Raw genomic sequence first — 14,501 nt, 5'->3', positions numbered from 1 at the left:
TTTTGCCTTTATCTGATCGGGACACTGCAATCCAGCCAGACATCGCTCTCCAGGCTGCCGTGTGTGAATGTAAGGCTGCTTCACTGCAGCTGCTTTCAGGCGAGGAACAATCTGAGGAGGAAACATGCTAAGATACACAGTGCATGTCCGAGGAGAATGGCTGGCAGTGCCATGCCCACATGGCACGAACACAGTTGGATGGCTGGGAAAGGAGGCTGTGAGGAGGTACATGAAGAACAAACCTGATAACGGCGGATTTACCTCAGTGGAAGAAGTGAAGTTTTTTGTTCGGAGGTGCAAGGGTCTCGGCTTGCTGGATCTTGATGATACAGTGGAGGATGCCCTGGAGGACAACGAGTTTGTTGAAGTTGGTAAGCGAAACCTTAGGTGATGTGTGACAGAACAATTGCATTGCTGCCTGAGTGGGCAGCTGCGCTCTAATTCATCTAACGTTGTATCCGAGACAGTGTCAAAGATTTGTATGGAAAAACAATGAAATGCAACCTTTGTTAGTAAGAACTATTTAAGGTTTAGAAGTTACGGGATGCTGTGTACAATCATCTGTGTCAGATGTCATGTACTGTTGATGATTGGGGTATGGAGCATGTCCAGGCGTTGGACTGTCCTGTTTTCATCTTTGAAGTACATAAAATAAACTACATGAATGCTAATTATTGTCATGGAGGCATACAAACATGTTTGGTGCTGACAACTGCAAGTTGTATTACTTAAGGTTATGTACTGTAATTAATAACGTATTCATCTGTATGTAGAATATGGTTAGATTCTGTTCCTATTCACTTTGCATCTATCTCTCCTAGTTATAGAAGGAGATATAATGTCTCCAGACTTCATACCATCTCAGCCAGAAGGAGTTCATTTGTATCCTTTTTTTGAATCTTCTTTGAATATTTTATATTTCCAGATACATAGTTTTCTGGATTTCCACATTCTTGAAGTGTTCCTTCATTCTTAACACATTTTGCCAGCTCCAATCAAACAGACACTACTGCATGTGACAGCCCTTTTGCCCTTCATTTTCCTTTACAGAACTTTCAGATATAGCAAATATCGAGAACCAGAACAGGTAGGAATGGCCAACGATTGCCCAGCTCAGTAATGATCCGCTTATCAGAGCTTGTTGAGAGTTCAACCACTGCAGTATTCATGACACTGGTGCCTGTCAGTTCTGCTGGGTCTTCAAACATGTGTTATAGTTTCCTTATTATGTTTTTGCTATGATGTTCTTGTCTTACGGATGAGAGTATGCACAAGCTTCTCATCATAGCTGAGCTCTGCCTGTTTTGTTCTGTAACTCTGATCATTAATGTTATGTGTATACGTATCACAAACTAAAAGGTTTCTTGGTATAGTATATCTCTTTAGATGGCAACAGCTTAACAACACAGGACTTGGTCAACTTAGGAAAAGGGCTCTACAAGATAAAGGTAAGAATTCTGAACAGATGTGGCTATAAATTACATGTTTATGTTTCTACAATAAGAAATTACATGAGGATACATAAATTAATGTTCAAAATGCACATTTTCTAGCTCACCCCTGAAGCTGAAGCCAAAGTCAAGCAATCGCGAGAAGTGATTGAAAGGATTGTCAAGGAACAGACAGGTGAAGAGTCTCATCTCTGTTAATTGTTTTTGTCAGTCACTTTGAAAACTTTCTCTCCTTAACCAGAAATGTATGGTTCTTGCAGTTGTTTATGGAATCACCACAGGGTTTGGGAAGTTTGCCAGAACTGTCATTCCAAACAGCAAACTGATGTAAGTTACGTATGCAGCTTTCTCCCTCCTTTCCTTTGGGGAAAGAAAGAAGACAAAGCACTGCAGAGAAGCATGTTGCACACTGCGTACTGCTTATTCATCTGTGGTTAGACGAGAGGGGGCTGCTTTGCTGTTTCTGTTTTGTGCAAAACAGAAATTGCCTTTGAAAGAGCTTCTTGTGTAACTCTCTTATTTTCTGTAGGGAGCTTCAAATGAACTTGATTCGTTCGCATTCTGCAGGTAATGGGAAATTGCTCAGTATTTTCCCTTTTTGTGCAGTTGATAGCAGGTCAATAACTGAGCCCACTGCTGTTTCAGGTGTGGGGAAACCTTTAACCCCAGAGAGGTCCCGCATGCTGCTAGGACTGAGGATCAATGTCCTAGCAAAAGGCTACAGTGGAATATCCCTAGAAACCCTCCAGCAAGTTATTGAAGCATTTAATGGTAAAAAGATGTTTACAGAAAGCTGACGAAAACCGTTTGTTGTTGTTATGTTTATGTTTTCTGTTTTCATGTTCTTGTATGCTTCATTTATTTCTAACCGTTTCTTTAAAGGATGGGCTCAATGAGTCAAGCTGTGGGTGTTGTTCTGTTGTTCTCTTGACTTGGTAGTTGTGAGGAGCCAGGGCTCAGCCCTCTACAAGCTCATGGGTAGAGGCTTTATTGAAGAACTTGGGTGTGAGCAGAAATGTCAGGAAAGGTTAGCGACTAAGCTGATCAGCTCAAGATTAAGCAGAAAGCTTCTCGCAGAAGCAGGAGCTGAACCTGGATAATGTAGATTCACTACGTATAGAAGATAATCACCAGATAATGCTGGTTCACACCGAGCTTTAATGCCTGCTGAGGCATTCTAATATGATAGTTGTGACCAAAGAGCATCTCCTCTTCCTGTGTAGGACTTGTCTTTGGGATAAACAGGGACTCTTATTGAGAGGGCTCGGCACTGTACGAGTTCAACTTCCCTTCTTTTTAGCAAAACCTGTAGAATGGAAGATTGCTCTAATGCTGCGACACATCTGTGACAACAGAAACATGTTTATAAATGTGAGGCCTGAAGAATACAAGGCTTTATACTGCTTAGCACTTCAAAAGAAAAGAAATAGGATGCTCTCTTCCATCCTTTTCCCTGGATTTCCTGGGTCTCTTCATTTCACATAATCATAGAATCATTAAGGTTGGAAAAGACCTCTAAGATCATCAGGTCCAACTGTGAGCACCACCATGTCCACTAAGCCATGTCTTGAGCAGAATCCTGGAATCATGAAGGCTGGAAAAGACCTTCAAGGTCATTAAATTCACACATTCATTGTGATTGAGGCAGGGAAAAATGCTTTGGAGATGGTTTCTAGAAGTTACTCAATGTTTAGTGGGCTGAGAAATGAACTTAGAGCTTTGACTGGTGGTAAGGCTGTGATGGGGATCTGAGAAGAGTGACATTTTGATGGTGCCATGTGCTTATAGATGCTATCACCACTAGCCATGGTCCTCTCACTCCTAACAGAGCTGAATTCAAAAGGGGATCAATCTCTTTATAAACTGCAACTAGTCTGGGAGTAGGCAACAAATCTCTCTGCAAGAAGAGTAGTCCTATTTGTGCCACTGACCACAGCCATTAATTACAGAGTATAACTGTGACCACCTACTTTCTGGCTTCACTGTTTTCCAAGGAATAACTGCATCAAGGGGAAGCTCTAACAGGAGCTGTATTTGTTTTATTTCTAGCTTCCTGCCTGCCTTATATCCCTGAGAAGGGAACAGTTGGAGCCAGCGGAGACTTGGCCCCCCTCTCTCATCTTGCGTTGGGATTAGCAGGAGAGGGAAAGATGTGGTCCCCAAAGAGTGGCTGGGCTGACGCTAAATATGTAAGATTTAAGAGTATTTGGATTTTCTGTACTGGGTTTAATTGGGACTAGGTTGTGTTTAGCAGCTCATCATCTACCTTAAGGAGGGTGGATCGATGAGAATGGGACAACTGGCTTGTGTCCCTGGAGCAGAAATGAATGCGCAGCATGTCCAAAGAAATACCATGTTATGTTATCACCGTGTGAAATACTGCAGTGACACCATTTAGAGGTGGGCAGGATGTGATACCAGCTGTGAAGAGCTATCAGTACATCTTCAACTCCATAAACATCAACACTGTTCCAACAAACCCAAGGTCAATTCAAAACTGCAAGGAATAACTGGAGATTTATTGAAAGCAGGAATTTATCAGTAACATTTCTAGTGCACTTATAATGGCTTTAAGCAGATACACAGATTTGCACGTTCAATTTTAGAATGATTAACAAGGGTCACAGGGAAACTTCACAGTACCCTCCTTTAAAGCAAGATGCCTTACAATGGAATTTTTTTTAATGAATTAATTGTTATCCTATCACAGTACATCAGCAGATTGATCTGGTGTTGAACACCTCCAAAGCTAGGTTCTCTGATATCTTTCATGGTAATTTGCTCTTTCAAACACATCAGTCCTATCTATAAATATTTGAACACCAGATTTATCTGTAGATTGATAACTGTATCATCACAGTAGGCTGTAGAAGTAGTAAGATAGGGAGGAAGGAGGCCAGCATGTCCTAGACCTCCCATTTTCTGAAGTAAGAGACACCTCAACTCACTCTTTTATGAACCTATGTCAGGCAGAGCTATCATCACAAGGTGTTTCCAGCCTTCTCTCCTATTACTCTTTCCCACCAGATAATACATGGTAGACGTTAATGGGCTGTGTCAACATCTCGTATTAGTGTTCTTACTGCCTTCTTTTAATGATATTGGGAAATGAAGTGCTAGTTTAGAAGCCCAAAAATGCTGTTCCTTATTTAGCTCAGAAGAAAAATTAGTCTAAATTTTTTGTAATATAAAGCTTTTTTTTCGTCCTCCGCTTGGGGATTTTTTTTATTTTTTTATTTTTTGTATTAATGTACAGAAACAGTTAAGCTTTCAAAGTTTGGGGTATTGGATTACTGAAATATATATATATATATATGCATAACTCTTTTCATTGAACTCCTTCACAGGTCCTCGAAGCCCATGGTCTGAAACCAATTACCTTGAAACCAAAAGAGGTAATAAAGGGTAATGTCAGCTGTTGAAAAGCAAGTTTAGTCAATCACTAGTTGCTTTATACTTGCAACTAAAGCCTGACATGAGCCAACAGTCGTTTTAGATGAAGCTTCAGAAAGGTATTTAAAGTCAGCCACGGGGAGGGATGCCAGAGGCTCCATTCACCAGCAGAGCTTATGGCAGCATTTCCATTGCAGCTCCCATGTGTGGGATTCAGTACAACCACAGCTAAACTGTGACTGTAAGGCTTCTGGCCAGCAGACAGATAAGTCCCATCCTGCCTCCTGCCCCAATTTCATTGCCAGTGATAGAATCCAGTCCTTTTGCAAGCAGTAACTGTAATGGGTCTGTACTTCCAATGCTCCTGACCAGCAGTGGAAGTTATTGCAGTAGTAATACCAATAGTTGTAGCAGATGTATTCCTTGCAGCACCGCTGCAGATCTGTCCTGGTTGCCAGCCAGCAGTTCACTTTGTTGTCAAAACCTACAGGTCTTGTATTCACATCTGTCCTCATTTTACAGCCTAGGCTTTGTGATTTGTTACAAATGTGAATTTACACATTTGTAACAATAGGTTTGTATTGCATCCTTAAAGAAGATGGCTCCTACTAGTGGGTTATAGAATTCTGAAGGCTTTTGCTATGGATGACTTTAGAAAAAATGCGTAAATTCACTTTTAAAATATACCTTATGATGTTTAGTGTGCAGCCACTAGTAGTAACGTGAGTGGATTATGCTGTACTTGATAAAGTACTGTCTCAAATGGGATTTACCTCTCCTTGTGTCACCCTACTTGACTTGAAATCAGTCCCAGATGTGGTGTTTAGATTGTCTGTGTGGTGACTGAAGAGAGACAGCCATCTTCCAAAAAACACTTCATCTCATCCCAGAACAGCTGAGAAGTCCTCTGAAGGCACCTCTCTGCCCTTGGACTGAAGCTAAAGTTCATGTGACAGACCTGAACCACGCTGAAGGTGGCTTCTAGGTGGTTGAAATCAAGTGAGATTAACCTCGCTTCAAGTAACAAGTTTGCCTGGGAACACTGCAGATTTGAGGTGGAGTTCTCTGGTATGGGGCCTCAGAAGCCCCCAAGTTGTAAAATAACAAGAACAGTAGCAGCAGGAAGCCAAATCCAGTATCTCCTACAGGCAGGCAGAAGACTCTCATGGTTGTTTAGAACAAAACTGTACTTTAAGGGCACACAACAAATCTTTCAAAGCAGTTAAAATTTTTAATTCTGTTTCAACTCTCCATTTCCTTGTTATGACTGTTTTGCACACCCCATGATCCTAACTTCTTCGGTTTAATGACTTAAAAATTAAAAAAAAAAAAAAAAATCCACTTCCAAAGCACTTGGAAAAGGCTTTTCATTTTAAGTTTGAAGTAGCATGAACTAAACCTCCTTCTTGAAACCACTGGAATTCCAAGGGCGTCTATAATGACTTAGCGGGCTCATGAACACTGACAATTTGTGTAGCAAAGATACTTCACAGAATCACAGAATTGTAGGGGTTGGAAGGGACCTCCAGAGATCATCGAGTCCAACCCCCTGCCAAAGCAGGTTCCCTACAGCAGGTCGCACAGGTAGGCATCCAGGCAGGTCTTGAACATCTCCAGAGAAGGAGACTCCACCACCTCCCTGGGCAGCCTGTTCCAGTGCTCCGTCACCTCACCGTAAAGAAGTTCTTGCACATGTTTGTGCGGAACTTCCTATGCTGCAGTTTCCAGCCGTTTCCCCTTGTCCTGTCTCCACTCACCACTGAAAAGAGTCCGGCCTCGCCATTCTGCCCCCCACACCTTAGATATTTATAGACCTGGATCAGGTCCCCTCTCAGTCTCCTTTTCTCAAGGCTGAACAGACCCAGTTCACTCAGCCTTTCTTCATAGGAGAGATGCTCCAGGCCCTTCACCATCTTCGTGGCCCTCCGCTGGACTCTTTCCAAGAGATCCCTGTCTTTTTTGTACTGGGGAGCCCAGAACTGGACGCAGTACTCCAGATGAGGTCTTACCAGGGCAGAGTAGAGGGGGAGGATCACCTCCTTTGACCTGCTGGCCACGCTCTTTTTAATGCACCCCAGTAAGCCATTGGCCTTTTTGGCCACAAGGGCACACTGCTGGCTCATGGCCAACCTGTCGTCCACCAGGACACCCAGGTCCCTTTCCGCAGAGCTCCCCTCCAGCAGCTCATCCCCCAACCTGTACTGCTGCATGGAATTACTCCTCCCCAGATATACTTGGTCAAGCTGTTCTTATGATTTTCTTCAGGACAATCCAAGGAGCTCAGCAAAGGTCTTCAAATAACTTATGTGAGAAAGAGAATCATCTTAGAGATGGGGAATGATGGCAGCATGTGGACTTGGTTAACATCTGTTCTCTCTTTGAAGGGTCTGGCTCTCATCAATGGGACACAAATGATCACCTCGCTGGGCTGCGAAGCAGTTGAAAGAGCCAGAGCCATTGCTAGGCAAGCAGACATAGTGGCTGCCCTTACACTTGAAGTCCTGAAGGGTACAACTAAGGCCTTTGATACTGGTGGGTGCTGAGCTTTTCTCTGTTTGCCGGCAGACACTGGAGAGAGGCAGAGCCAAACAGTCTCATTTGTTTTGCTAGACATCCATGCTGTGCGTCCACACCGAGGGCAGGCTGAAGTGGCATTTCGGTTCAGGTCCCTTCTGGATTCTGACCATCATCCATCAGAAATAGCAGGTAAATAATGTCAGCCTTCACTGTGCCGGGTTGCATAGGTAGGCTGGGTCTTACAACTGTAGTACATTTGCTTTTGTGTGAGGAATATTTGGTTTTTATCCTCTTATTCTTCCTAGAGAGCCACCGATTTTGTGACCGAGTTCAGGACGCATACACAATGCGCTGCTGCCCTCAGGTAAAAATCAACTTTTATTTCCTTTCCTACCAGTAGAAAAAATGATATCAGAGTTCCCTCCTCAGAAACACGGCCACCTGTGCATTTTGTCTGACTCTGCTAGAGGAAGAGATGTTATTTTTCTTCTCCCTTACTTCAGAGTTCCTATTAATAGTTGATGTGTAATTTGCTGATCCCCTGCACACATCTGTGTTTGGATCTGAAAAAGACCCAGCACTGGAAGCAGAGGGAAGGTGCTGGTTTCCCCATGTGCAGCTATTGTAGTATTTCTTTTGCACTGGTGCTAAGACCTTGAACTGGGGAAAGGTGTTTCTGGTAGGACACAGAGTGACAAAATGTTTGTGTATTTGTTGAGTCTCAAACATGCTGGATGAACTCAATGCCCCGAGTTTTAACATGTGCAAAATTATTAAATCAGTGGAATTACCAGCTAATTAGCTGGTTAATAAGACTTCTCATTTTCTGTGGGATATTTTAAAATAACTTTCCCCTAATAACACTTATGCCACTGATGAAGTATCTTATCTTCCAGTTAGGATGAACAAACACAAACAACTGAAGAATGACTTATTTAGTGCTACTGCCATCATAACAGAAAACCAAGTCTTTCAGGTGTCTGGGGTGGGTAGTGTCCCACAGCAGCACTGATTTTAAGAGCAAATCCAAGATTGTCTTGAAGTGTGGAGGTAGAGACTGGGACAATGGGAAAGAGAGCACCTGCAACTGGGTCAGCACCACCACCAAGGTGAAATAAGTGCAGACAATCAGCACAGATACTATGTCTTTTCTTCCAGGTCCACGGAGTAGTAAATGATACAATTGCTTTTGTGAAGGACATCATGACAACTGAAATCAATAGTGCCACGGACAACCCTGTATCTTTACATGATTTTATTTCTTTGCACACTCTTGTCTGTCCTTTTTTATCTGTTGGTTTTTTCTTTGTTGTTTTTTTGTTTGTTTGTTTGTTTGTTTGTTTGTTTGACTTTTTCCTAAGTAATTATTTGCATGTGAGGCAAAAAAGAAAGTCCTATAGACTTCAATCAGTAGCTATCACTAGCTGCCATCAGTGCATGCAAGAGTGTGTTGAGGCAAGGAAACCACTTGTGATTTCAGCTTAGTGCACATTAAAGATGTACAAGACAGTACTCTATATGCTTATGTTGAATATGTAGAATGATGGGGCTTAGCAATCAAATGGACTTGGATGGATGGTGGCTTGCCATATGAAACATCTGGTGGTGCAGCATCAGTGAGACCTGAAATCCAGAACAAGATTTGTGCTCCAGCAAGGAAGGCAGACAAAATGTGTGTGATCAGTAGGCCTCCTCGTGGTTCAGCAAGGCTCGGTCCTTCTCAGCACTATAAAGATGCTCTAACATCCCACTGTGAGCTGCCAAGCAGTGCTGCTTGTTCCCTAATGCTCTACCTGCCTCAAAGAGAATGCACCAAGCAGCTCTGCTAGGATCCAAATACATGTTTCTATGCAACCCCAGTAATTCCACTCCCTAACTGAACACTTCTCTTCATCCAGTCCATTTGAAAAAACACGTCAAAACTGTCCACAGGTTTAGAGAACTGAGACTGGGTAATACAGTATATCTACAAATAAAAGCCTACTAGTAGAAATGTTCCTTCAGATAAGGAAGATGGCATATCTGTCATGTAAGCTCCATTCATTTATGTTTGTGCCTTAATTTCTCCTTCAAGATGGTGTTTGCTGAAAGAGCAGAGACCATTTCTGGAGGAAATTTTCACGGTGAATACCCTGCAAAGGTAATTAAGCATATGGAGAAAAAAGACATCTTTGTTTCTGTTTAATTTTCCTGTCGTCTGATTGAATGAGGAGATCTTTTATAGGCTTTGGACTACTTGGCAATCGGCGTGCATGAACTCGCTGCAATCAGTGAAAGAAGAATTGAGAGGCTCTGCAACCCCTCGCTCAGCGAACTGCCAGCATTTTTAGTCACCGAAGGAGGTCTGAACTCCGGCTTCATGATTGCTCACTGCACAGCAGCTGCCCTGGGTGAGTGCTTAAGGAATATCAACAGAGCAAACCAAAGACCAGTTTATATTGAAGCAGTTGTAATTTCACAGTTGTCAAGGGATCTGCTCCTGTTTTCCTTCTCTTTTCCACATGCTTTGAGTTGGCTGGGTGTGACGTCTGAGCATTCGGTGCAGCTGCAATTATTTCAGCTCAGGGTTTTTTGTTCTCCACTGCTCCATGAGAGCACTTACTGCTCTGAGGTGGACTTTGGGAGTGCTTGCATCTTGATGGGCTTGGCAGAGAGCACTCTGATGTTGCCAACCCATGAGCTCCAGCTGAAATTAGTGAGAGTTATGCAACCAGCAGCCTGCACATTGGCTCAAACAGGGCTGTAAAACTCACAATAAATGCTGCAGGTAACACATACAACTGTCCGAGCCACTCTGCATAACCCAGAGCCTCTGCCTGAATAGGGCTGGTCTCTAAATGGGAGAACCTTTATGCCTAGATTCTCACAGGGACAGCGCTTGTCTCAAAGCCAGGCTGAATTGCTTGGTGTCTCCAACCAATGGCCAGGTGTTTACAGCAGTATCAAACTACAGCTTGGAGAGATTGGATTTCCCAGGGCAGAGTGTTGGAGGAACATGCCAAAAATAAGCACTAGTACATTTTTCCTCCAGTACTCATGACTAAAGCAACAACAAACATGCTGGCCTGTGGGACATTAGAGTTCACAGGGAGTCCACATGAAGACAAACATGCTGTAAGCGGATGGTAAATTGCAAGTGGGGAATGCAAACAACCAGGAATAGAGGTCACTGGTGTAGATAAATACCTTGCAGAAAACTAGTCAGTGACCTACACTCAAAGACTGGTATTGGTGGCCTTTTTCAAAAGCAATGGCAGTTTGCAAGGTGCTCCTTACAAAGTACTCAGCTATAACATTGATGCATTCTCCGAAAAGAAGTGAAGGTTGGACTCTCCTACAGACTGTGGTAGTGGATGGGCCCTTTTTTCCAGGCTGGCCAATGCTTCTGGTGTCATTATCTGTTCTGCCCTACATTTCCTCATGGGGTTTTTGCAGTTTCGGAGAACAAAGCCTTGTGCCACCCCTCCTCTGTGGATTCTCTGTCCACCAGTGCTGCTACGGAGGACCACGTGTCCATGGGAGGATGGTCTGCAAGAAAAGCACTGAGAGTCATTGAGCATGTGGAACAAGGTAACATTAAAATGCTGATTTCCAGATAGACCTTGTGCACATAACCAGATCAAGATATTAGTGCCATTCTATTCAGATGTTGTTCGGGGGAGAAAAAAGAAAAAAGAAAAAAAAAAAAGGCTTAATTCATTAGAAATAACTTTTAAAATGTTTTATTAAGTATATACTTTAACAAACAGTTGGATCTTTATACAGAGATGAGGTAAACCAGGGCTGTGTTTCTTATGAAAGAAAACTGCTAATACAGGCTTCTCAGCAAAACTTTCCTCCCTTGGTTGGAACAACAGCTTGCTCTCTCGCTTTTTTATTCTTTTATTTATTCATTTGGCAGAGGATGTGCTTGGATAGAGTTGTAACTCTTAGTGGAAGTACACAGTAATACACAGCACACAAACACTGCACTCATTTGCCCATACGTGTGAGTGCTCTGGGCTGTGCAGATCACAGCAGCTACACCAAACACCACAGAGAGACTGGTGAAGGAAGCCTCGCCTTGAGCTGTGCCTGCTAAATGTCTCTCCTGCTGCTGTGATTTCTAGTTCTGGCCATAGAGCTGCTCGCCGCCTGCCAGGGCATTGAATTCTTACGCCCCCTGAAGACGACCACCCCATTGGAGAAGGTCTATGACCTCGTGCGCTCGGTGGTGAGGTAAGATCAGATAAATGCCTCAGGTGGGGGTCACCCACTGTTTCAGAGGTCCGCTGCTGGTGGTTAATGTTTGGCCAACTCATTGCAGGCCTTGGATGAAGGACCGTTTCATGGCCCCGGACATCGAAGCCGCTCAGAGGCTGCTGGTGGAGCAGAAGGCGAGTGCTGGCTTCTGGCAGGTCGGTGTGGCCTGGCCATAGGGGGGCAGCTGCAGCTCCGCTCAGGACATGCCCCTCACTACGCTCACTGCTGGAGCCAGAGGCAGTGCTCCTGTGCCAGGGAAGGGGGGACTCTCTCTGGGAGCTGATCCCCATTCAGAGGGGCTGCATGAGCTCCCCAGCCGGGAGGCTCCTGGGCATGGTAAGGGGACAGGGGTGAGGGAACAGCAGCAGCCAAAGGTGCTAACCCAGGCCAAGTGTTTGCACAGCTGTGGGACTGTAGAATCTCTCTTATTTGTTTGTAAAACGTAACAAAACAATTCTGGAGACTAACCAAATGGAAGAAGATCCCAGTCTCTCCACTGTAAAGCTTTTGATCTGCAGCTGTCTTGCTGTCCTTAAAGTCGAGACAAAGGAAAATGTAGAACTCTCTCCTTTTCTGCCTTGAACAGCAGCCACCACCCCTTCCCTTTCTCTTTGGCCATGTCAGCTGCCATTTGTTTCCTTGGCCCTCTCATGACCCAGTGATGTGGTAACAAATAGCAGTGATCCTCTCCCAGGTGTTACACGCCGAGCATTAACCTGGCCACAAGACATGATGCGACTTTTTCATCTCACATCCTTTCACCTTGTCCTCCCAGAGCTGTATCTTTCTCCATCCCCTCTCAACTCCATCCTCATGCTCTTCTCCAACCCTCACTCTGGCTGCTCTGCTGTTTCTGCTGATCACCTACCTACCACCAATCCATGCAGGTCAGTAATTCTCACCTACATCCCACTAACTTTCCCACAGGGTTTCCTGAAGTTGTGTGCTGATGTCTGACCCAGTATGAATTTTATTTATTTATTTATTTGCTTCTCACTCCCCTGTTTCACTCTCTGATTTCACAGGTATGGGAGGTAGCTGAACCTTACATTGAAAAATATAGGAGAGAACACATCCCCGAATCCAGACCTGGTTCACCAACAGCCTTCTCCCTGGGATCGCTGGAAAGGAAAGCGCACAATGGCCACAACCACAGGCATCACAACGAACTGTAACAATTGCTCTCCTCAGATACAGAGCAGACCCAGGGCCTGGCCTGAGTGTGGCTGTTTCACCAAAATTCAACGTGGTTTCTTCAGGTGGCCCAAAGGAGGAACCTTTTGTCTCACTCGGGAGCACATAGCAGCAGTAAAGAAACGGCTGCCCTGTTCTTTCCCATGGGATAGACAGCTTGGTCATTATAGCATGGATCTCATTAAACACCCTGAGCTTTCAAACACAAAACATTCAGAGTCCTGCTGAAATCAGTGGATATTTTACTCAGTGCCTTCTGTATTTTTGTCAGCTCTTTGCTTGTATTCTCTGTATCTCTGCCAATGATATTGAACAGCTGAGACTTGTTATTCTCACTTCTTTTTCTTTCTTTTTTTTTCCTTTGGAAAACTGCTGCAGTACTCTCCATTCTGCCATGAGCAAAATTATCTCAGCGCTTAACCCTTTCCCCCTTTGTCCCTCCAGCACTGTGCACATCTTATGTAAAGCATACAGATTCTTGTATAACAAAAGCATTTTGGAGACAGGTGGTTCACAAATCAAAAGAGTTCTGTGCTGTGGTGATTACTGCTCCAGAACAAAAACACTGCACTCTGACGATGGACTACACTTAATGCAGCTTTCCAAGACTTATGGTCTCATACCTGCAATAAATGCAGAAAGGTTCCACATACGGCTACAGCAATGTGTTTTCCTGTCATGATGAAAGGTGTTAAAAGCAAAGGCTTAGCTTAGAAATAAGCAGCCCAGTTGACAAAGAGACCTGCAAAAGGTACTGATGGTTTCTGGGAGAGCAGGAGGAGGAGTTGTGGAAGCAGTGAATGTGAACCAGCACTGGAGACCTGCACTTCCACTACTTATTGGGCATCCAGTTGGCTGCTGGCTGCCCTGTTCCACTTTGGAACTTGTGTTGTAATGTGCTCTGTGTTACAGCATCCACCTCTGGCACAGGCTTTGTGTGTTTTGCAAGGAAAGAGTCAGGACTTAGGCTTCCCATCATAGCACAGTGACGACATTTAAGGGCCAGTTAAAAACCAGTGACCTCGGCAATACTGGCCTGAAGATCACAGCCACAGGGGGTCCAGCGTGGGCTGGAAACCTTCCAGGCCATCAGTTATGCTGCAAGGGGCAGCCAAATTACTGGTATGGGTCCACCCATATGTGTCTTTGGGGTCTGCAGTGGGAAGTATGCCCTGAGAATGGGACACACACCCACTGGCAAGCCAGCAGGGAGACTTTGAACCTGGCCAGGAGAAAGCACAAGTTGTGCAGGGTTGCAAGGTCCTGTCCTGCCCTACTGAGAGGTAGGTGACTTTTGGCCTGTCATTCCAAGTTACAAACATGAGTGTGGTGATCGGTCTACAGCTCAGCAATAAGCAGACCTGGGAATGAGGACAACACTATGGTGTGCGAGGTCCCTCCTCTGGCCTCTGTCTCTCCCCCATGTGCCAAATCTGTCTCCACCCTTCCAGCTACAGACTCTGCAACAAGCTTATCTCAAACTCCTGCTGAAGCTCTTCCATCTCACAGCCAGCCAGCTGTTAAATAAAACCAGCTGTGATGATGACCCCCTACAGTACACAAGTCTGGTTGTTATACAACAATCTGGTTGTTGTAACATTTGCCTTCAGCCTCAACATATGGCTGAATAACAGTTTCTCCAACAGCAAAACCAGCGGCCCTACACAGTTCCCCAGTGGTTGCTGCTATAACCTCAGATGTGGG

At 44.3% G+C, this 14,501-nt stretch overlaps 1 protein-coding gene across 1 annotated transcript; it reads left to right on the top strand.

Annotated features, from left to right (window-relative positions):
• On the top strand, positions 1-13,007 carry HAL (histidine ammonia-lyase). Its single transcript, XM_042889557.1, has 20 exons — positions 1-371; positions 822-882; positions 1,060-1,087; positions 1,374-1,448; positions 1,554-1,626; positions 1,712-1,778; positions 1,981-2,018; positions 2,097-2,222; positions 3,501-3,640; positions 4,799-4,846; positions 7,229-7,376; positions 7,455-7,550; positions 7,667-7,725; positions 8,520-8,600; positions 9,436-9,501; positions 9,586-9,751; positions 10,797-10,931; positions 11,471-11,579; positions 11,668-11,737; positions 12,629-13,007. The coding sequence occupies exons 1-20, from the start codon at positions 125-127 to the stop codon at positions 12,776-12,778; spliced, it is 1,983 nt and encodes a 660-aa protein (XP_042745491.1). The 5' UTR covers positions 1-124; the 3' UTR covers positions 12,779-13,007.
• Positions 13,008-14,501: the final 1,494 nt, after the last annotated feature.

This window comes from Lagopus leucura, unplaced genomic scaffold (genome assembly GCF_019238085.1).
Source record: "Lagopus leucura isolate 7727_CA_CO unplaced genomic scaffold, USGS_WTPT01 Super-Scaffold_100159, whole genome shotgun sequence".
Lineage (NCBI taxonomy): Eukaryota > Metazoa > Chordata > Aves > Galliformes > Phasianidae > Lagopus > Lagopus leucura.
Note: the sequence above shows the minus strand (reverse complement) of the source record. Positions and strands in the feature narration are given on the sequence as shown.